Source organism: Humulus lupulus, chromosome 2 (genome assembly GCF_963169125.1).
Source record: "Humulus lupulus chromosome 2, drHumLupu1.1, whole genome shotgun sequence".
Taxonomy (NCBI): domain Eukaryota; kingdom Viridiplantae; phylum Streptophyta; class Magnoliopsida; order Rosales; family Cannabaceae; genus Humulus; species Humulus lupulus.
This window is the reverse complement of record NC_084794.1, coordinates 260,638,288-260,661,822: the sequence shown is the minus strand read 5'-3', so window position 1 is coordinate 260,661,822 and position 23,535 is coordinate 260,638,288. Positions and strand designations below refer to the sequence as shown.

Below are 23,535 nucleotides of genomic sequence, written 5' to 3'. Positions count from 1 at the left end.
GAGGAATTTCTTGGTACCTTCTTCTTCGGTTTTTTACTTCTTCTCAAGGGCTTTCTAAATCTCCTTTGTCAATGTAGTGTTTGTGTGGAGATCACAGAGACAATCTGATAGAGCATTGAGTATGTGGCCTCTACGTATGAGTTCATCTTCTTCCATTTTCTTCATTTCTTTGACCACTTCTTGAGTATCATCATCCTTTGGAGGCTCCAAAGTTTTCAAATCTTTGTCAAGAATGTAGTGCACCTTCAATGTTGTGAAAATAAACTTGATCTTGTCTTGCCAATGAACGAAATTTGAACCATTGAATCTATCTAGTCTCACTAGATCTTGAGAGATAAACTTGAGGGTTGAGATTGATGAGCTTTCTTCCATAGTTCTAGTTAGTAGATAAACCTTAGAGATAGAAAAACTTTGATACAAAACAAAGGTTTACAGATAGAGATTTTTTATTATTGGGGGCTAAGGCTAATAACCTTGCTTTTGTATTACAACTCAAAGAAATAATCACAAGTAATCTAACCCAATTGAAAGATAATCACAAAGTACATAAACACAAATAAGTAAGTATAGAGTAGACCTTTCTTGAAGAACAACCTTCAAACATAAAATCACAAGTCTATGATTTTATGTGCACCACAAAAGTTACAAGGTTTGACACAAATGAAGATTTGTTGTCCAAAAATCTCTATTCCTAGCCTTCTCCTTAGAATTGCTTGAAGCTACAACAATGGAATGAGATTGGGCTTCACAAGCCTTGGGTCTTCATACAAGTCAAGCTTTCTTGATGAAGATCTTCGAGAAACTAGTAATCTTGAAAGCTAGAAAGAGAGAGAGTTCTTTTAGAGGGAGAAAGGTGAGTGATTAAGTCACTAACTCACTCAAATGAATCCTTTAAATAGTATAGGAACCTCATTAGACTCAACCAATGAAATTAGAGCATTTTAATTTGAATTTTGGAGCCAAAACATGTCATTGTACGGACCCGTATGGACGGCCCAAGCGATGCGTCACCTAGTCTACTCATTGAGGCAACACATCATCGATCCCACTAACTTGGTGCTCTAAAACTTGTCTCAAAACTTCCCCAAATGCTCCCAAATTTTTTGGGTACTCTCATATACATCAAAGAAACACTTTGAACCCAAAAATATTATTTATAAATGTCTATATAGAAAATCAATTCTCACATGTTAACTTTTGTGAAATCATTAAGGATTTTGCACCTCTTCGTGTCTAACCAATTTCACCATGTATTTAACCAATCATAACACAAGGCTGCGTTTCTTGCCTCACCAGAGTCTGTGGCAAATCCAGCTTGGTATGCCGAAAGTAGTGCAACCGATCACCTCACAATTGATTTTTCCAAGCTGATTACCGTGGCCCTGAAAAATTGATGGTGGCCAATGGTGAGTTTCTTCCAATTACACATACTAGTTCAATTTATTTTTCATTTGACTGTTCTCCTAAATCCATTAAACTTCATAATGTGCTATGTGTTCCTAACATTCAAAAGAGTTTGATTAGCATTTTGAAACTATCTACTGAGAATGATGTTTTTTTTTTAATTTCATTCTGATGCATGTTATGTCAAGGACAAGGAAACATGTGCCCTAAAGACCAGCTTAAAGATGGGTTGTACTCCTTAGTTCCATAGGCTCACACTTTGTCTCAATTGTCTTCTCCAGTTTCTTCATGTTTAGTGTATAATAAAATTACTACTACTAATACTTTTCATACAATTAGAACCACCATTTGTAATTGGCATAGGCATTTAGGCCATCCAAGTTCAAGAGTCCTACAACAGTTGGCATATGTTTTACCACGATGTACTTAATCCTTTAAAAGTAATAAAAAATAGTTTTGTTCTTCTTGTTAGTATGGAAAGAGCCATGTTTTACCTTTTACTTTGTTTGAAACAAAGTCTACTTAACCATTGCACTTGATCCATTCAGATCTATGGGGTCCAACACCCACTTTGTCCACAAGTGGCTACAAGTATTATATATAATTTTATGATTATATTACTTATACTTGGATATTTCATCTTAAAAGTAAATTAGATGCTCTTACTATTTTCAAGAGTTTTCAACTATAAGTTGAAAAATACTTTGCTTTTCCCATTAAGTCCTTCTAAAGTGATTGGGGAGGTGAGTACTGTCCATTTCAAGTGTTTCTAGAGCAACATGGTATCTTGTTTAGGAAACCATGCCTCCATGTACATCAACAAAATGACCGAGTTGAGATAAAACATTGACATATTGTTGAGCTTGGTATAACCTTGCTTGCTCAAGCCTCTGTGCCTTTACAATTTTGGTGGTATGTCTTTCACATAATTCTCTGTCTAATAAATAGACCTCCAACTTCTATTCTATAGGGTAAGTCTCATTTTCAAAAGTTATTCGGTGTTTCTCCCAATTACTCTTTCTTAAAAGAGTTTAAGTCAACTTGCTTTCCTTATCTGCGTCCTTATAACACTCACAAACTTAGTTTTAGAACAGAGAAATGCTTGTTCATAGGCTACAACCCAGACTAAAAAGGCTATGCATGCTTACACCCATCGGGCTGAGTTTATATTACTCAGAATTATGTCTTTCATGAAGAGGAATTTCAATATTCTATCTTGTTTTCCACCTCACCTCTTATGTCTATCCTTTCAGAGTCTTTTACAGGTTCTTTAATTCACTTTACTCCACTTACTTCTTCTGGAGTTAGTCTTACTACACCTTTCAATCCCAATGGTAATGTAGCTCCAGAGCCCCATCAACCAGTTGACTCTTCCACGCCGACTACAACCTCCACTCGACCTGGTGATGCCAGTGAGCCCTCTTCATCATCTTCTGCCCCAGTTGTGGTTGGACAAGAGCCCTATCTTACTAAAACTTATGCCTTACCTCCACAACCTTTAGATACTGATCTTGACTCTCTACCTACAATGACACATTACAACAATATCTCAGCCGCAACCATTGCAGCACCTCTTGTTGTCCCTGCTCATTATCGACCTGTTGTAGCTTTTACTCATGCTATTAGTACACAAATCAAGTCTGGTATTGCTCAGCCAAAAGCTTTCACAGCCACCCATATCATTTTCTTATTGACAGTGGTCCGAGAGAACCTACTTCTCTTTCCCAAGCTTTTACAAGCAAAGAATGGTGTCATGCTATTCAACTTGAGTATAGTACACTTATTTCTAATCATACTTGGGATTTAGTTCCTCTCGACTCATCTAATCATGTTGTAGGCAAAAAATGGGTCTTTAAACTAAATTTTAATCCATGCGGTACAATTGTTAGGGTTTATGCCTTAAAATCATGTGAAAAGACATTTTATTCCTTTAAATAAAAGTAAAATTTTATTATATTTGAATGTTATAATTATTGATTAAATAATTTGTATAAATATAAGAATATTCCATATTCATTTATGAGAATATGATCTTGTATTAGTATGAGAGAATTAAGATCATATATAATGAATAAAATAGTCGACAATATATTAAAATAAGGAATCTTTAATGAATGGTTGCTAGTAGTATTTACTAAGCATGTGTGATGCAAGCAATCTAGATTTGGAATACTGATGTGGATAGACATCTTGGTAAGGGTGTTGTATATAATAGTGGTTATATATGACAGGACCAATGTGAATTAATTATCTTTATAAACTTACCGCTTGCCATAACGATTTAATTCATATCATAATAGATGATCAGTATAAATCTTGAGTAATCATGAACTCTTGTTTCTGTTTATTGAATCTTTTTATTGATTTGTTAAGGTCTCTTGAAATAATGAGGCTAGTGACTTTTGTTTTGGAGATTCAATATCATGAATGGTTGGGAACATGATTTTACAATAATGGAATTCATGCTTTCCTAATGTAGACGCTCAGTATTTCGCGCCCATAAAAGAACCAAGTCATGTGGTGAGGTCCCTTAAAGGCCTACATGCGTGCTTGAGCCACGAGACGCTCAGGGCGCGATCCTCTCACAACGGCCTCGCATGCCTAAGACTGTGCCCCGCGAGGTGACCTCCCATGCCTAGGTGCGTGACGCATAAGGGAGCCTCGTGTGACCCGGGGGAGGTCTTGTTGGCAGGCCTCGCATGCTCAGAACCAAGCCCCGCGAGATAGCCCCGCGTGCCCAAGCTCACACCCCAGCAGCATCGGCCTCACGTGGCCTCGCGTCCGAAGTAGCCTCGGCCTCGCATCCGAGCGATGCCCCACCTCCTCCTGATGTGCGCCCCGCCTCGTGTCCGAGCGAGGCTCCTGATGTGCGCCCCGCCTGGCGTCCAAGCGAGGCCCCTGATGCGCGCCCCGCCTCGCGTCCGAGCGAGCCCCCGCCTTGCGTCCAAGCCCGCGTGGCCTCGCTGGAGCACCCTCGGCGTCGTGCCCCGGCACCGTAGCCTCGCACCTCAGCAGACGTTCGACCTCGCGCCCCGAGCGAACCACACCATCATATGGCCACACGAGACGAGGAGGGCCTCGTGAGCAGCTAGGGAGCCACGTCATCAATAGGCCTTCCAAGGGGGCCTCGCGAAGGAATAGGAGCCACGCCACCTTGTGGCCATGCGAGTGAAGCCATGCACCAAGGGAGCCGCACCATCAAGGGGGTCGCAAGGAAGACGTCTCGCCATGCATCCTTAGACATCCGTCAAGGCCACATGCCTATCGCCTAGGCTCGTGGGTGACCTCGGGGTGCTTCAGGCATCTCGTTCCAAGGACCCGAGACCCCCACCTCACGCCATGACCATTACACGCACCAAGGGTCCCATTCCTTACACCTTGAGACCCCAATGTTGAGAGGCTCCAGTACGAGTCGAATGGATCATACTTGTACGATCTAGTACTGAGTACGGCCGTTAAGACATTGTATGTTGAGTACGGACACCTGTACCAGTGGGAGAGTGGGAGTGTTGGAATAAGAGTGATGGCCCGTACTTCTACGGCCAGGAGTCAGAGTCGACACCACTACCACCTGCGCCACTATGCCTGTGACCACTCATCAGACATGGGTACGGACAAGTAGTGGAGGCATCCTCCTGACACCTGCCCCTGTACTGGATGTACGACCACAACCTCTGAAGCCACTCTCTTGACAGAGTACTTATGTACCACTTGGTCCCCAGGACCACCATGTACCCAAGGCCATTAGAGCCTACTATAAAATGAACTCTAACCCCACCTGAAGGGGGGTTGGAAATTTTACTATAGCAAGTGCTTGAGAATGAATGAAATACTGATTTCTCCATTGTTGTTTTGCCATTGTTCTTGAGTTATTGCTTAAGTTTTTACAGCTTTTTCATTGGTTATCTTTACTATATAATTTTTTCCAACTCAACTTAGTTGACGAGTTCTCACCGTCAACACCTAACAAATCGAATATTGGTTCCCTCAAGGGTTAATTCTGGAACTGAATAGTTAATTAGCTCAAATCTATAATATGATTATGGATTAATCATTCGCTACTGAATTAATGGTACTTAAGTAACAAGAGGTAATTAGAAGGGTAAAACAGTAATCTTGACCAGCTCTAATTAACGAACCAAAAAGTAGAGGACATAACTACATCTATTAATTATATCAATGGGCTACAAGAGAAAACTCTGTAAATAGAATTAATTAATAAATAAGATTATTGAGTTAAAGAGTTTAATTAATAATTTTGTTTATTGGAACTTCATATTATAGGTCCATGGTTCTCAGGTCGTCTCTATCCTACATTGTTAAGGGTAAAGATGTCACCAGGAAGATTAATAGAGAAAATGACTAAATTGCAAATGAATTAATTTTCCAAGGCAAGGAAATAATTATGTGATAATTGTGGGCAATTGATTAATTCTAAATTAATTAATTAATTAACTAATTAGTTTGTATTTGAAAAACATTATATTAGTTAAAATAAATATTAATCATGTTTGGATTAATATTTGGGAGAATTTAATTATTATCTTATTATAAGATAATTATTTAAAAAGTAATAGTTTTTAAGATAACGTTAATTTTGAATTAACTGATATTTATTTTTGGGAATAAATATGTTGTCTTAAAATTAATTAAATAAACAAATGAGAAAATCGGGGATAGCGTAATGTGGCACACGCCACTCACTGTGCCAAATAGTGAGTGGTGCCACACACTGTGCCACATCCCTGGGATTTGAATTTTGAATTTCAAATTAATTTGTTTATTTAATTATTCCTTTTTAAATATGATTTTAATTAAATAATTAATTGGTTATAACTGATCAATTTTAATTTAATTAAACAAAGAATATTAAAAATAGTTTTAATTATCTTTATAAACCTGAAAAGAAGCGATTCTTTTCTAAGTCAATTTTTTCGAGGTTATTAGACTCTAAAAAAACGATATAATTTTCTATACCAGAAATTCTAGAAGTTTCCATAACCCCATCTCTTCTCAAATCTCTCTAGATCTCATGTGTTGAGAACATATAGAGAGCCTAATATCAACTTGTGATTCCTACGTGCCCATACACGTCTTTGTGTGTTAGAGGAACGACTTGGAATGCTAAGGTGTGACTTTTATAAGGATAGGAAGATTATTGATTTTTACTAAAAGACTCAAGGACACTTGATAGGCTACGAGAGATAATTCCTATATCCTTGTATGTATATATATTTGTATGATCCTAGCTGGTATTAATATTTTTTTAAAATCCCCTCTCTTACCTTCCGCTGCGTATTTTGTTATTTTTCTAATTTAATAACAATAACAATACAGCAACACAAAGCGAGACTTGTCGCCAAAGGCTTTAATAAAACTCCCGGCATAGACTACTGTGATACATTTAGCCCTATCATCAAATCAGCGACTATTTGAACAATTATTACAGTGGTTGTGCATCATGGCTGGGATATTCAGCAACTCGACATGAATAATGCGTTTCTCAATTGAGTGCTTGAAGAAACGGTCTATATGACACAATCCCAAGGTTTTTTTGATCCAACTCATCCTACTCACTTGTGCATACTAAATACAACACTCTATGGCCTTAAATAAGCATCAAGAGCTTGGTTTGAAAGGCTTAGATCTGCTTTGAGCACTTGGGACTTTGTGTAGGTAATACACATTACAAGATTTGTTTAATTTCATGTAATCACATATTATAAAAAAAACATGAAAATTCCTAGAACATGCTCCTATGAAATTGATACAAATACAGAGTAAAGTAATTATTATATATGAAAAAAGTCCCACTTGGAAAATATATAGGAACAACAATATCCTTATAAAGGAAAGGGTTATTACAACTTGAGGGGGAAAGACCACTAGGACTAGGATTGGGGTTCCATCTTAAAACCAATTGGTCTTAGTGGCCTTTCCCCCCTCAAGTTGTAATAACCCTTTCCTTTATAAGGATATTGTTGTTCCTATATATTTTTCATGTGGGACTTTTTTCATATCTAATACGCCCCTCACGTTTGTGCCTAAAAGTGTAGACATTATGAATGACCTTAGATACAACATGATTGAATGTGAATATTTGATAAAATGCCACAAGGAAAAATTTATGGGAATATAAGACATCACAATGTTGGTCAGGAAATTTGTGAGTATACACGTCATCTGAAACAGGTCATGAAATCCAACACGAAACGACATACATTGGAAAGGTCCCAAACCGAGGTCAAGAGTGGAGTGCAGCGGAAGTCGAACCTGGCTCTGATACCATATTACAATTTGAGAGGGGAAATGCCACTATGACTAGGATTGGGGTTCCATCTTAAAACCAATTGGTATCAAGTGGACTAATCCTTTCCTTTATAAGGATATTGTTATAACTATATATTTTCCATGTGGGGCTTTTTTCATATCTAATAACAATTCGAAACTTACATTATGTAGCAAAATTGGAACAACTCCTTCCTCCAGGTTCTCTAACCCTTTAATCCTGGTAGTAGCATGGTATAATCAAGAACTTGAACTGGATCAGCAACACAGTCTTCCTCACCATGCCTTTTGATCAACCAAAACTTGTTCTCTGTCAACTATCATCTGAAAACCCTAGCTATAACACTCTATTTATAGACACATCCATGAGCTTATTTTCTTAATTAAACTAATTAAAAAATAAAATATAAATAAAACCCTATCATGGCTGGCCCACACCATATAGGTTGGGCTCATAATATGTGTCTTAAATTTAAGGTCCAATGGACTCAAATTTAAGACCTTTTTATTTATATATTTAATTAATTAAATCCTTATTTAAATTAACTATTTATTATTTGAAACTTGATTTAACATTATTTATTAATATTAATATAAAATTTTCATTATTAATAAATATGTCTAATATTCTCTTGTATTCTCTAAATCACTTCTCTGTAAATTTTCCAAAATTAACCTAGTCAACTTTAAAAATCCTAATTGATAATTAAATTAATTAATTGAGAAATTCTAGATAATTTACTCAAAGGTGATGTGGGGATCATGGATCCATGAAATCAAGCTCCGATAAGTTACCGTGAATTAATTTACGAATAATTTCACTACCTTATTAATTCCTTGTGACTCCACTATAGACTCGAAATTGCACTCTTGAATTCATAGAACGTTTTACACCAAATATAAATATGTTATCAATTGTTACAACTATTACCGTCATTCAACCCTCTATTGATAATCTACTAATGAGACAATTGCTAATTACCATCTTACCCCTCATTTGTATTTTATCCTTAAATACCATTATGTTCCTTATAAATGGTATTTCGTAAACTTAATTACAGAAATGAGATCTCTATCATTTAACGATTGAACTAAGCTATAATGAAATCATCATTTCACTTCTTAGATAGAAGCTATAGATTTCATATCTATGATAAATACTCCCACTCAATTATACTATCAAGTCCTCAATATGTAAGTATGGGGTAGTCCTTAGGGTAAGCTGGAAACAAACAAATCTAGGAACTTGAATAACATAATCAATGGAATATTAATCACTCAGAATTGGGATTGAATTGACTTATGGTCAACTCTATGATATGACTAGATTAGATAATAATTGTACTTTACTTATCTGTCTACAACCAATTTGGTCCAGTCTGATGTAACAAAATACATCTGATCTTTCTACTTGGTCAATGTCTTGGATAGGACATCACACCAGATTGTGTAAGTAGATTAACAAGTCAGTGTAAATTCTGTGCACTAACTTAATCTTAGGACTAATGCTTTAGAACATATAGCCATAATTATAATCCACTGTGACCAAGTCACTATAACTGTGATTATCCATATGTTCAGGATTTAATAGATGTTCATATTAAATAAATAGTCATGTAAATAAACAAGTGGGCAATGTGATTGACAAGTAAAAATGTATTTCTATTCTTTATTGATAATGAAATGAGGGTGAATAGAAAATTGGTTTTACATAAGGCATAAAACCCCAACAGTTTGTTCAATATAAAGCTAATGTCTCATTATTTATTTACCATAAACACTCACAACTCCTACTGCTACTAGTCTATGTCGATGATATTCTTCTTACAGGAATTAGCTCCTCTCTTATTTCAAAGTTAGAGATGGATCTGAATGGTGCTTTTGCCCTTAAAAAACTCGACTCTTTGCACTATTTTCTTGGGATTGAAGCATACTGTGACTCCACTTACGTGTCTCAAACAAAGTATATTGCTAACTTGCTTCTCAAACTAAAAATGGAAGGTGCAAAAGGATGCTCAACACCATCGACTCCTCGTCAAACTTTGTCTCGCAGTGAGAGGGAACCAATGGCTGATCCTAGTCTATATCGCAGCAAGATTAGTGCACTGCAATATATCACCATTACATAACCCGATATCCCTTATATTGTGTCCAAGCTCAGCCAGTTTTTACAGGCTCCTTTTACTTCACATTGGCAAGCTTGTAAACGAGTTTTGATGTACCTAAAAGCTGTGACAACACTTGGAGTTAGCTTCAAGACTAGCTCAGCCATGACACTGAATTTACAAGGTTTCTCTGATGCCTATTGGGCTAGCTGCCCAAATGATAGGCGATCCACATGAGCTTATTGTGTGTATCTTGGACCCTGTCTTGTGTCCTGGAGCTCCAAGAAGTAGACGATTGTTGCACGCTCAAGCACAAAGTCAGAGTCAGAGTACATGGCACTTGCTCAAGTTTCTGAAGAGTTGTCTTTGTTGAAGGCTTTGCTCAATGAAATGTGTGTTCCTGTTCAGAGTACACCAATAATCTGGTGTGATAATCTAGGAGCAGCTTCTTTTGCTGCAAAAGTTATGATTGGTTAAATACAAATGATAAGTGTTAAAATATAAGCAAGGTATAAACACCTTGTTAATTCACATAGTGAAAATGTGAAATTTGAGCTTCAATTGCAGGCACTTATAAAATGCAATTTTGGGTCTAAAATGATGCATGAGAGTATTTAAGGGTTCCCAAAATTTTTGGTAGCATTTAAAGCATTTTTAGGACCCTTGGAAGAGTCTAAAATCAGAGAGGGTGGCGATACGCCACCACCAAAGTGGCAAGGCATCACCCGATGCCTAGGGTTTCAAGAAACCCTAATAGGAGATGCATCACCTGCTTGCACGCGACGTATCGCCTACTGTAGTACGTAAAATTACGTAAAATGCTCATAATGATGTGTTTTTCAAGTCTAATCCTATTGGTTAGACCTAATGACAGTGCCTACTCTATATAAAGGTCAAAATAGTATTTTGGAAGACTTGATCACTCTCTCCAATCTCTCTCTCCCTAGCTCCAAGAATCTCTAGTTTTTCTCCAATAACTCTCAAAGAAAGTGCTTGACTTTGAGAGTTGAAAGCTTGTTAAATCTCAATCCTCATTTCCTCAAGAGAAGCCCTCAAGCATCCATACTGGCTAGGAAATAGAGTATCAGGACAGTGTTTTGCAACGTGTATAATCCTTGGTGTTGTGTTTTTGGTTTGCTCAAAGGATTTGCTCAAAGTGGTGGTTTTACTTAGGGTTTTTGAAGCTTCATCAAAGTTAAAGAACACCATTGATCTACTTGGGTTTGCAAGTTTTTTCTCAATCTTTTTTAAGTCTCTATCAATCCATTTTTTGTGTAGATTCTATTTTTTGAGGTGATGTTATCTCACTCCCCTCCAACATTCTAATACTCTATAATCTGAGATAACATATCATGGAAGAATTTAACTTTCTTTCAGTATTGAAATTCATTACTCAAGATTTTGTTAGATTGGATAGGTTTGATGGGACTAACTTTGTTCATTGGCAAGACAAGATTAGATTATTTCTCACTACTTTGAAAGTGTTCTATGTCTTGGATAAAGACCTAAAATCCTTAGAAGACCCCAAGGAAGATGATACTCAAGAAGTTGTCAAAGAAAGGAAGAAGCGTGAAGAAGATGAATTGATATGTAGGGGCCACATCCTCAATGCCCTCTCAGAAAGAGTTCAATGGGTAAGAACAAGTCATTGATAAGTGAATAGTTTCAACACTAAAATTTATAATGACAATCGTTTGAGATGTTTAGTGTTGGTTGCTACCGAGTTAGGGTTAAGCCTAGGGATTTTAATGAAGCTTAGTTGAGTGTAACAAGCGTCTATAAAGGTAGCAATGATGTTGTAAGAACTTCACCTATGTGGAATTAGAAGTGGTGTCGCCTCTCATGGGAGTTGAAGTTTCTCCCCGGAAAGTTCATGAAGAGATGAGCACATGTCCATGATAGTGCTAAGCGAGAAAGTGGAAAAAACAAAAGATGTGGTGGAGGTGTGTGAGGTATCACCAGTTTTATCATGTGGAATACTTGATTCAAGCTTTAAGCAACTAATAATTTTGATAAGACTTTGTGATATTTTCACTAAGGTAAAGTTAAAACCAAAATGCACTTTATTTTATGCACCAAATTTTTTTTAAGCTAGAGAATGAGGCTTGTATTTAACCAAGAGGGGGATTGTTATGATTAGTTAAATAAAAATGATAAGTGTTAAAATGCAAGCAAGGTATAAACACTTAGTAAAATTTACATAGTGAAGATGTGAAATTTGAGCTTCAATTGTAGGCACTTATAAAATGCAATTTTGGGTCCAAAGTGATGCATGAGAGTATCTAAGGGTTCCCAAAAAGTTTGGTAGGATTTAGAACATTTTTAGGACCTTTGGAAGAGTCCCAAATTAGAGAGGGTGGTGATACGTCGCCACCCAAGTGGTGAGGCATCGCCTGATGTCTAGGGTTTCAAGAAACCCTAACAGGCGATGCATCGCCTGCTTGCAGGCGACGTATCACCTACTGTAATATGTGAAATTACGTAAAATGCTCATAATAACGTGTTTTTCAAGTCTAGTCCTATTGGTTAGACCTAATGATGGTGCCTACTCTATATAAGGGTCAAAATAGTGTTTTGGAAGACTTGATCACTCTCTACCCCCCCCCCCCCTCTCTCTCTCTAGCTCCAAGAATCTCTAGTTTTTCTCCAAGAACTCTCAAAGAAAGTGCTTGACTTTGAGAGTTGAAGGCTTGTTAAATCTTAATCATCATTTCCTCAAGAGATGGCTTCAAGCATCCATGGTGGCTAAGAAATAGAGTATTAGGACGGAGTTTTGCAACATGTATAAGCCTTGGTGTTGTATTTTTGGTTTTCTCAAAGGATTTGCTCAAAGTGGTGGTTTTACCTAGGGTTTTGAAGCTTCATCAAAGTTGAAGAACATTATTGATCTACTTGGGTTTGAAAGTTCTTTCTCAATCTTTTTTAAGTCTCTGTCAATCCATTTTTTGTATAGATTCTATTTTTTGAGGTGGTGTTGTCTCACTCTCCCCCAACAGCAAATTATATTCACCATGAAAGGATGAAACACATCAAAATTGATGTGCATTTCATTCAAGATATGGTTCATCAAAAACCTATAGATATTCGTTCTGTGCCCACATTTGAGCAGATTGTCGATGTTCATACAAAGGAGCTATTTGTTGAGCGATTCCTCTGGTTTAGACACAAGCTTCAAGTGGTGATTTTCCCTTTTCACTTGAGGGGGAATGTTGAGACACTGTTAGGAAATTCTCAACAAACTCTCATTGAGTTGGAAGGTTGTTAGGACTTTTACAAAGTTGTTCTAAAAGCTTCCTTGAGATTGTGGAAGTAGTTAGTTATGATTATGTTAGATGTATTGAAATCAATTCTCTATAAATAAGAGCGGTATTACTCTCAAGAGATTTTACTCTGAGAAATTCATTCATTTTTCTTTTACACAAACCAGATCTCTTTCTACATTTCTATCTTAAAAGATGAACAAATTTTCATCAATGTTGATTATGCAAAAAACAAAAAGAAAGTAATTAGAAATAGAGATTTTGATTGTTGAGAATTTATGGCTTTTCACTTTCTAAATCAACAATTAATAACATGAATAATCTCAATAATACAAACTTTAGAGACTAATCAATAATCATATGCATAGTATGAAGGCAAATCTTGAAAATTCAAAAATTAATGAAAAACTAGAAAATGATGTAAAATGGAGAGTGAAATTACACTTCCTAGATAAATGGAATCCTCACATGAAATATTATAAAACTATCAAATGGTTGAACACAAAATATAATGGGAAACCCTGAAACGAAATCAAAGTAGTCTATCTAGAATAATTAGAGTTTAGAGAAATACAACCTTTGTTTTTGAACAATTGAAACTTCAAACTTGGGGAACATCTAAAGGCTTATACATGAGGAGTGTTGCTGTCCAAAATCTATATTCTAAGCCTTCCCTTTGTTTCTTGAAGCTTTACCAAGATAGAATGAGATTTGGGGTTGAAAAAGCTTTTGAAACTCACCAAGTCAAGCAATTCTTGATGAGTTTCTTGGAGAAAACTTATGATCTTTGCAAGCTAGAAAAAAAGAGGTTAGATAGAGAGTTGAAAAGTGTAATCAAGACTTTTAAACTCTAATAACCCATATTTATAGTGTAGGCACCATCATTAGGCTCAACCAATAGGAATAGAGCTTTTAAACAAGTCATTTGGAGGAAAAAATGCAACTTTCAGCATTTTGAAAAATGTTGTGAAAATTTTTTGTAGAATTTTCGATTAGTTACGAAATCCTTAGGCTTAAGTGTTGGGAATTGTGCCCTCAAAATTTTTTTAGTTGACAATGGTTTTAATGAAATAAACGAATGAATTGAATTATTGTATATATGTAGCTTATGTACTATATTATTGTAAATAATATTAAGTAAATATCAGAAAATTCCCAAGTTCATCTATGTGGTCTCAATCTCATATTGGTATGAAAGGATCGAGATTGAGATAATGAACTTAGATAGTTCGCAGTAAAATAAAGTTGTTGAACCTTTAGATTAATTACTGCTAGTACGGTCCACTAGTATTATGAATACATGTGACCTAGATCCAGGTTACTAGTGTAGTAGGACACTTTAGTGGAGGTACTTTGCATACAGAGAGTATGTAGAACTAGACAAGATGTGATTTAATAATACTTATTTTAATACAGTTTTGTAGTATTGCAAAACACATCAACTCATGATCATATACAAACTGATCTTAATCCTGAAGTTATTATGAACTCCTATATATGTCATTTGATCATTTAATTCATGCATTATGGTTTTTCAGAATGTTCAGGCTAATAACTATTGTTTTGGGGACTCAATGATGTATATGGCTGGGGACATAGCTTAACAGATATAGAATCTATACCTTCTTATAGATTGAATGATGGTTCCCTATTGGGTTGGCTTTTGGAACTGAAAATGTTATTAATGTCAAATTCATAATCAAATTATGAATTAACCTTCACTAGTAAAGTTAATGGTACACTAGGAATCAAGATATAATTAAAAGGGTAAAACGATAATTTTATTCCCACTTAATTACGAATCATCAATAGATGATTAATTTGTATGTAATGATTATATCAATGGACACTTTATGGTTACAATAAAGTACTAGGTAAAATATGTCTTTAACTATGAAGAGTGCAGTCTCATATTTATAGTTGAGTGATCATGAGATTAATAAATATGATTATTGAATCATAGACTTTTGGTTAGTAATATTTTATTTATTGGAGTTTGGAATTATTGGTCCATAGGTCCCCGGGGCGGCTCTATCAACACTATTCAAGGTAAGAGTTGATACAAGGGTCAAACTGTGAATGGACTATTTAAAAAATATTTATTCTTCAGGATAAATATGCAATTATGTGAAAATTAAAGTTGCACAATTTATTATTTCTTTAGTGCAATTTTCAAAATTGTGTAGAAATAAAAGAAATTGATTTTACTCAATTATTTTATTTAAGTGAGAAATGATAAATATGAATAGTCAAAATTTGTTTTGATTATTATATTTATTTAATTAATAATAAGATGATAATGAAAATTCAAATTTTGAATTTTGAAATTTAAGTTGTTATCTTTTCCTTAAAAAGATGATACCTTATTTAAATTAATAATTATTAATTAATTTAAATAAAAATGCATGAAAAATCAAATCCTATTTTTCAGGGAAGTGCTACACGCATAGGGCTTCTTGGACTACCTATGCCTGTACCACTACTGATGGTGATTAGTTATTAGTTTTTTATTTTATTTAATTAATTCATAAAATATTTTGAAAAGGGTTTTAAAATGGAATGTAAGACTTTGTCTTTAATCATTTATTTTATTATTAAAGATGATAAATTTTATTATTATTATTATTATTATTATTATTATTATTATTATTATGTCTATATATTCTATATGATAGAAAATAGGAAAAGAACTTTCACAGAGAAGAAAAACTGATCATATTTTTCACACAAAAAGAAAAATCTTTCTCTTTAGCTTATAATCAAGAATCTCATGTGTTGAGAATACTTTTGATTCACAAATATTAATTCTTGTTCTCTATGTGCCCACCCACATCTTGAGGTGTAGAGAACATCTTGGAAGATCTAGGTGTGAGTACTCTAGCGAGGATAAGAAGATTGAAATATTTACGAAAAGATTCAAGGATTCTTGATAGGCTACAAGAGGTAAATCATTTCATATTTTTTTTCATATACATATTATATTGATTAACATAATGCACATTAAAGGATCCTCATATAAAGTTGATTATATGCTTTTTTGTTGTTGTTGTATAGAATACTACCATTACCGCAATTTCCACTGCGCACTAGGAATTGTTCCTAACAATTAGTACCAGAGCCATCTTTAATCCCTGCATATGTTAAATACTGTGTGAGTATCATGTGCATTTTTTTATATTATGTGTACTATATCAATGGATGGATGTTTATGTATGAATTGTTTATGATCCTAAGGGTTGGTTTTCATGGTGTTTTTGGGTTAGGAAAAGTTCTTAAATTTTTTAGATATAAAAAAATTATAAGCCATTTTGAGGCATAGGAATTTTGTATTTTTTTTTAAAATTCTAGATAAAATTACGTTGTGGCTCGAACCCCGAGCCTGCACCCCACGCCAGCCTGCACCCTGCACCCATGAGCCCCACACTGCCTGTGCATCCATGCCGAGTCCGTTGCACTGCACGCCCCACATCACGCCGTGCCCTTGCCAGCCACCCACGACCTACCAGCCGCTGCCCACCATTGACACACCCATTAGGGTTTGTGTCATGCAAACCCTAATGGATGTGTGATTATCCATTTGGGTCACTTAAGCCCAATATAATTAAAAGTGTTTTAATTATAATTTTTGAATCAATTGTGGTGAGTCCAAATTCCAATTGGGCCTTAATAACTTGTTGGGTATTAAAACCCAACGTTTGATTATTTTAAAGTTGTTTAAAATAATTAAAAGGTTATTTAATTCATAATGGATAATTAAAATGGTAATGGCCCAAAGACTAAAAGAGAAGGTCCAAGATCAAAGGAGTTGTTCTTCATTAGGCCTTTGTTAGTTTAATTATTTTTGTGTATTTTTTTGCAACTGTTGTAATTTTCTAGAAATACCCAAAGCACCCAACTGACATTTATTTATTTATGTTATTTATTTGCTTGAACATGATTAAATCTTTTAATACTTTATCATGCATTATAACATGTCATACATATTACCCACACAGTACATATTAAGCATGCATTTTTTTAGAAACATGCTTAGGATTGATTATATATTTTTATTTGATAACTTATATAATTAATTTAGTCCTAATTAATTAAGATGGTAAAAAGAATTTAAGGTTGTTTATTTTCTTATTTAATAAAATTGTTTTATTAAATTAAATGGTATTTTATTTTAAAAGGAAAAATAAAATCAAGGGCACGATTATTTATTTTGCATAATTGGATTAATATTTATTAGAATATCATTTGGTAAAATTAATTTAATTATTTTTACAACCAAATTGAAAAATGTTGATTTTGAGAAAAACAAAAATTTTCAAATAGTGAGTGGGAGAGGGAATTATGACAATAAGTCTCATGGTCTCCATTATTGGTTGAACACTGAGAGACATAGGAAGGGTCTCGTGTCGCCTCCGTTTGCAGCCTCCCTAAGGAAATGCTTCTAAATATGTTTATTTTATTTCAAGGTTGACTTCTCATAAGAGACTAAGATCAGTGAAGTATTTCAAGTTTGACTAACCCTAAGGCACACTCTTGAGTTAGGTCATTAATCGAAAAATAATGGGTTACACTCCGAAGATGTATCTAGGCTTTTGAGCACGACTAGTGCATCTTGACCAAACTAACGGTAATTCATAAGTCAAAAGAGAAAAATGAGTTTTTAATTTTTCACGTATGGAGTTGAGATCTTGTCTCAAGATTAATGTGTGATTATTCTAACCTACCCCAAGGCTGGTCCATTAATTTTCAACTTAATGTATCATGGACTAGTAACTATTTTTTGTGTGTTATTTTATGTGTTGCATTCATGCATCATGTTTACTATTCCAAATATAAATTGATAGTTATTATATGCATTAATTCATTATATTTTATTTATTTAATTTTTAGCAATATGTCCAACCCAAACCTTGTAACTGCTTTACTTGTTAATGAGAAATTGACTAGTGATAACTTCATGAAATGGAAATCGAACATGAACATTGTTTTGATATGTGAAAACCACATGTTTTTCCTAAATTAGGAATGTCTTGAGGTTCCTGCTCTCACTACTGCCAAAATTGCTAGAGAAAAGTATGATGATTGGATCTTATCTAACAATAAGGCCAAATGTTATATGCTTGCAAGTATGAGCGATGTGCTCAGAAAGAAGTTTGAAACTATTGAAACAGCCTATTGTTGGGAATAGTTCCCTTAAAGCAATTATAGTTGACAAATGTTTTAAATGAAATAAATAATTGAATTGAATTATTATATATATAGACTATGTCTGATATTATATGATAATATTAAGTGAATATCAAAAAATTCCAAAGTTATCTATGTGGTATTAATCTCATATTGGTATGGGAGGATCAAGATTAAGATAATAAACTTAAATAGTTCGCAGTAAAATAAAGTTATGGAATCTTTACATTAATTACTGCTAGTACGATCTACTAGTATTATGAATACATGTGACCTAGATCCAGATTACCAGTGTAGTAGGACACTTTAGTGGAGGTACTTTACATGCTGAGAGTATGTAGAACTGTACCAGATGTGATTTGTTAATACTTGTTTAAACATCATTTCATAGTATAATCAAACACATCAAACGATGATCATATACACGATAATCTTAACCCTAAGGTTGTTATGAACTCATATATATGTCATCTAGTCCTTTGATTCATGCGTTAAGGTTTGTCATAATGATCAAGCTAAGAACAATTGTTTTGGGGACTCAATGATGTATATGGTTGGGGACGTAGTTTAACAGATATGGAATCTATACCTTCTTATAGATTGAATAATGGTTCCCTATTAGGTTGACTTTTGGAACTGAAAAGGTTATGAGCGCTCACGACGCAAACTTTTTGTGACACAACCTTCACTAGTAAAGTCAATGGTACTCTAGGAACAAGATATAGCTAAAAGGATAAAACGATAATTTTATTCCATTTTTATTATGAACCATTAATAGAGGATTAACACAGTATGTAATGATTATATCAATGAACACTTTATTCTTTAATAAAGAACTCATTAAATATATGTTTATAATTATCAAGAGTTCAATTTCATATTTTTAGTGGAGTAATCATGAGATTAATAAATATGATCATTTAATCAAAGAGCTTTGATTAATAATGTAATATTTATTGGAGCTTGATATTATAGGTCCATAGGTTCCCAGGGTGGCTTTATCAACACCATATCAAGGTAAGAGTTGATACAATGGTATAGCTGTAATTTGGGAATTTGAGAAGAATTTTATTCTTTGGGTCAAGTTTGCAATTATATGATAGTGAGGATGAATAATTAATTATGAATTTTTGAAAATATATTTATTAATTTAAATATGTAAATTTCGAATTTCATATATATAAATAAATAAATAAATAAATTTTTAAAATTAATTATTTTATTTGAGTGGGAGAAAATAAAATTGTAAGTCAAAAATAGTTTTTGATTTATTTAATTTTAAAAGATGATGATAATAATGATCATCAATTTGAATTTTGAATTTAAAATTTAAATTTTGAAATATGGTTGTCATATTTTCCTTAAAAAGATTAACACCTTATTTTGTGGGAGATTAATTTTAATTAAATAAAAGAAAAATGCAAAATCCCTACAAAGGGAATAGCAGTACATGCCTGACACAGTCCAATGATTGTTCCATGCGTGTACCACATATACATATATTGTATATGTATATGTTGACCCTCAAATTGCTCAACGACACAGAGTCAGATAAACGATATAAAATGAGATGAAAACAAGAAAAAATTCAAATGGAAAAGTAAACGACACAAACGATTTATAGTGGTTCGGCCCCAATTGGATGGTAATGACCTAGGTCCACTTAGTGTTCTTATTGATGTAGAGTCCCAATACTGTGATCAATGAACTAGGGTTCACGAGTTTCACAAGCCTTGAGAGAATTACAACTTCGGTGAATAATCACACTATAATTTTCTCTCAGGATTCAAATATCCAAAAAGTCCCCTCCCTTGAGCCTTTTGATTCGTATTTATAGGCTCAAGAAGGTTACATGGGCCAATGAGCCTTAATTACAATTAAGACTTGCGTATCTAGGTAATAATAGAAATTACAATCAATGTATAATTACATAATTGCATAAATAAAGGAAATAAATGAATGTATGCGACATGGCTGGTCATATGTAAGTATGATGCTTGATAAACCGATAATTTTCTGGTCAATGGCCAAGCAGGATACACTCACTGAAAGTCGTCATGTGCATGCCACGTGTGAACAAATCTTGCCACGTCATCAGGGGCTATTTTTGGGTAAACATTTGCCCCCCAAGTTTATTTTACTGTGACCAGCATAAAGTAAACTTAATCAACAGACCTTTCGTATGTCTTGTCAAATCTGTTAGAGCCGTTCATGCCTTCTCAAAAAAGGCAACCAATCATACTTTTGTAGTTTCCCAAAAAGTGATTTGACGGCTATTACACTTTTCCATGCCTCGAAAAATAATCCCTCATGATTATCTTTGTACCCGTGCTTCGACCAATATATATAACCCTTCATATTTACCTTTTTCCTTTTACTTTTTATCTTTTTCTCAAGAACACTGAAGAACAGAACCCAAAAGACCCAAACGATCCCAATGATCCACGGAGTTTCTGCCCAACCATTCATCGTCTCAGAAGTTTGCGCTAATCTTTATCCAAGTAAGTTTCTCGAACTTCTCCATCGTTGAGATGCCATGCAATATTTAGTTTCTGGTTTGTTTCAGAATTTGAGTTCCTGAATGTTCTTGAAAAACTTATTTGGGGTGAATGGGCACGTAGGTCTGAGCATGATAGGATAAGGAAAAAACACTACATGAGGCTTAGGAATCAGTTTGGGAGATAGTTTTATTGATTTAGGGCGTAAAATCGAAGTACAAATTCGATTTTTAAGCAGGTAGAAAAAACTGGGGTTTTCCTGCTCTTTCTCAGAGTCGAAAAGTTTTTTCTGAAAAACTTTTCACTTCTGCTTTTTAATCCATTTTCCAAACTGTTCGCGTAGAATTTAGTGTTTTTGTTAGAATGTTGCTGGTCGTATAAAAGCTTAACTTTTATACACGAGCAACGTTATTCCAACTTTTCCACTTTCTTGGTCTTTTGGCCTTAGATTCTCATCTCCCCTTCTCTGTTCGCAAATTTTCATGCATGACTCGTAGGGAGGTGAGAGGCCGATCGACGATGACTTGCTCACGCCGTTACTCTAAGATCAAGAACAGCTGTCGTTGCTAATCCCGGAAATTCCTTTTTCTCATAACCCTTCAAATAGATATTTCACCAACCCAGCCAACATGGGTCACGTAAAATCCATTGCTCAAAAGAAAAAGAAAAAAACCACTCCTCCTGCCAAACAGCCTGCTCCTCGGGATGAAAATCCTTTGACCATCCCTCAACTTGAAAACACTTCCCAGCCAGATATCCAAATAAAAGCCCAACCTCAGGACTTCCTTCGACCTAAGGTTGAATGGTACGTAGTACCTCCTAGCAACATTACAACTAGGATGGTAGGGAATTATCTCAAGAAGTACAGACTTCATGGGATAACCCTAATCGAGCCTACAATTGACCAGCAGGCAAACCTGCCTGGGGGCGCCTTCAACGCCTGGTCGAGATATCACATTGAGGTAGGGGCAACCTTGCCTCTTCATCCGTTTTTCCAGGGGGTGGCCAACTATTTTGAGGTCGCTCCCTTCCAAATCACCCCAAATGGATATAGAGTGCTCTCTGCTTTCTATATCCTGTATAGCCATAAGAAGTGGCCTTTTCCTATGCCACACGAGATCAATTATTTGTTTGACCTCAAGTCCAACCCCAATCACAACAACACGGGGTTCTTCCACTTTTACCACCAGGAATCTGCTCGCACTTTCCTGAGTGAGATCACCCACAAGTCCAACGTGGGAAAGTACTTCCAGGAGTACTTTTAACACCGGACCTGGTCCCCAACAATCTGGCCTTTACTGAAGGAGGTAAATTGTTTATTCACTAGTTGCTTAATTTCCTTTAGCTTTTCTACACATTCCTTAGAACTTTGGTGTCATTCAGGTCCATGGCGTCGACCAGCTCCTACTCTAGAAATGGAGATACGAGCAGCATCCTTAACCAGCATGACCGATATAGAAAAAGCGTCAAAGAGCTAGTCACGGAGAATAATCTAAGGCTAGTTAGCCTTTTGGCACCTCACCAGGATGTGAGGGAATCAACTGCGGGAAGCGCTACCGGTGGAGAAGTTCCCGAGCAGCACCAAGATGTGTCACAACCTCCGAGGAGGAGGACAACGAGAGTGACCATCAGGGAACCCTCCGGCACCCCACGAGCAGCTGTTGCCCCTACTCCACCAGGAAAGGGCAAGCAAAAGGTTTAACACCCTGAGCCTATTCTTGAATCTTCAGATGAGAACAGTACTGACTTCTCACTCTTAGATAGTTTGCCCATTCCCTGTCATTTATTTGACGGGGACGACAACTTTAAATACACACCTAATTTAAATTCAGACTTCTTCAAGGCAGTGAGTGAGTGTAGCAGTAGTACAATAAATAATGTAGCGACCAGTAGTTGTAGCTCGAGTATTTTACTTGTAATTTCTTTGATCTTATTTCCTTGATCTAGTAGGTATCTTCATCTATATTGTCTGACTGTTCGCTTCTATTTTGTAGTCATGTCAGCTGAAGATCTATTCGACCTGTATAGCGAACCTGAACCCGCCGCTCCTTCGAGAAAGAAAAAGGGGAGCAGGCAACATCGCGGAGTGAGCAGCAGCAACCCTCCGAAAAAAAAGACTCAGACCGCGGATCCTCCAATACCAGTTCCCTCCAAGGAAACAATGCCTCCTCCAGCTCCCATCGACCAGACGTCTCCCCCAACCCTTGTCAACCAGACATGTCCTCCAACGCCTCTTAACCAACCTCCTCCAGCTCCTGCTGACCAGACACCTCCTGATCAAACAGGAGATGCTTTGACGAACATTGTGCTTAGTTCGGCCAAAGATAGGATGATTAAGCTATCGAGGCACCGACGCAGCCGAGAGGCTATCATCGGTACCGACTCCATGAAGATCAACCAGATCATTAACCGTGCGCTGAATGAAGTGCTCAGAGTAAGTTGCCATTTTTTGATGAGCTTTATTTGTTTATCTTGTCATTTTATTTCCACTAACAGCTTTATCTTATCTCTAATCGCAGGGAGTTCTAACCATGAGTGCTAGCTAGCGCCGCTCGGGAGCCCTGACTACTCAATATGAGAAGAGACTTGGCGAGCAGCTTAAAGCGTCCGAGGACAGACACGTTGATGAGCTTAAAGCATCCGAGGACAGACACGCTAAGGAGCTTAAGATGACTGAAGAAAAATACACCGAGCAGCTTAAGGCAGCCAAGAAAAAAAATGTTGAGCTGCTCGAACAGAAGACCAAACTGGCCGAAGAGCTGAAACAGCACCAGGCTACGTTGATCAAAGCCATCG

At 35.7% G+C, this 23,535-nt stretch overlaps 1 protein-coding gene across 1 annotated transcript; it reads left to right on the top strand.

The window, feature by feature from the left end:
* The first annotated feature begins 2,641 nt into the window (after positions 1–2,641).
* On the top strand, positions 2,642–23,285 carry LOC133815429 (proline-rich receptor-like protein kinase PERK8). Its single transcript, XM_062248271.1, has 3 exons — positions 2,642–3,047; positions 22,734–23,173; positions 23,259–23,285. Exons 1-3 carry the CDS (start codon positions 2,642–2,644, stop codon positions 23,283–23,285), a joined length of 873 nt encoding a protein of 290 aa, XP_062104255.1.
* Positions 23,286–23,535: the final 250 nt, after the last annotated feature.

Bases quoted from the DNA above. Each gene is read 5' to 3' on its own strand.
- LOC133815429 (XM_062248271.1), top strand. From the start codon at position 2,642: ATGTCTATCCTTTCAGAGTCTTTTACAGGTTCTTTAATTCACTTTACT. The intron at 3,048-22,733 runs GTATTGCTCAGC...TCTATTTTGTAG, and splicing joins TAGTACACAAATCAAGTCTG to TCATGTCAGCTGAAGATCTA. The intron at 23,174-23,258 runs GTAAGTTGCCAT...CTCTAATCGCAG, and splicing joins CGCTGAATGAAGTGCTCAGA to GGAGTTCTAACCATGAGTGC.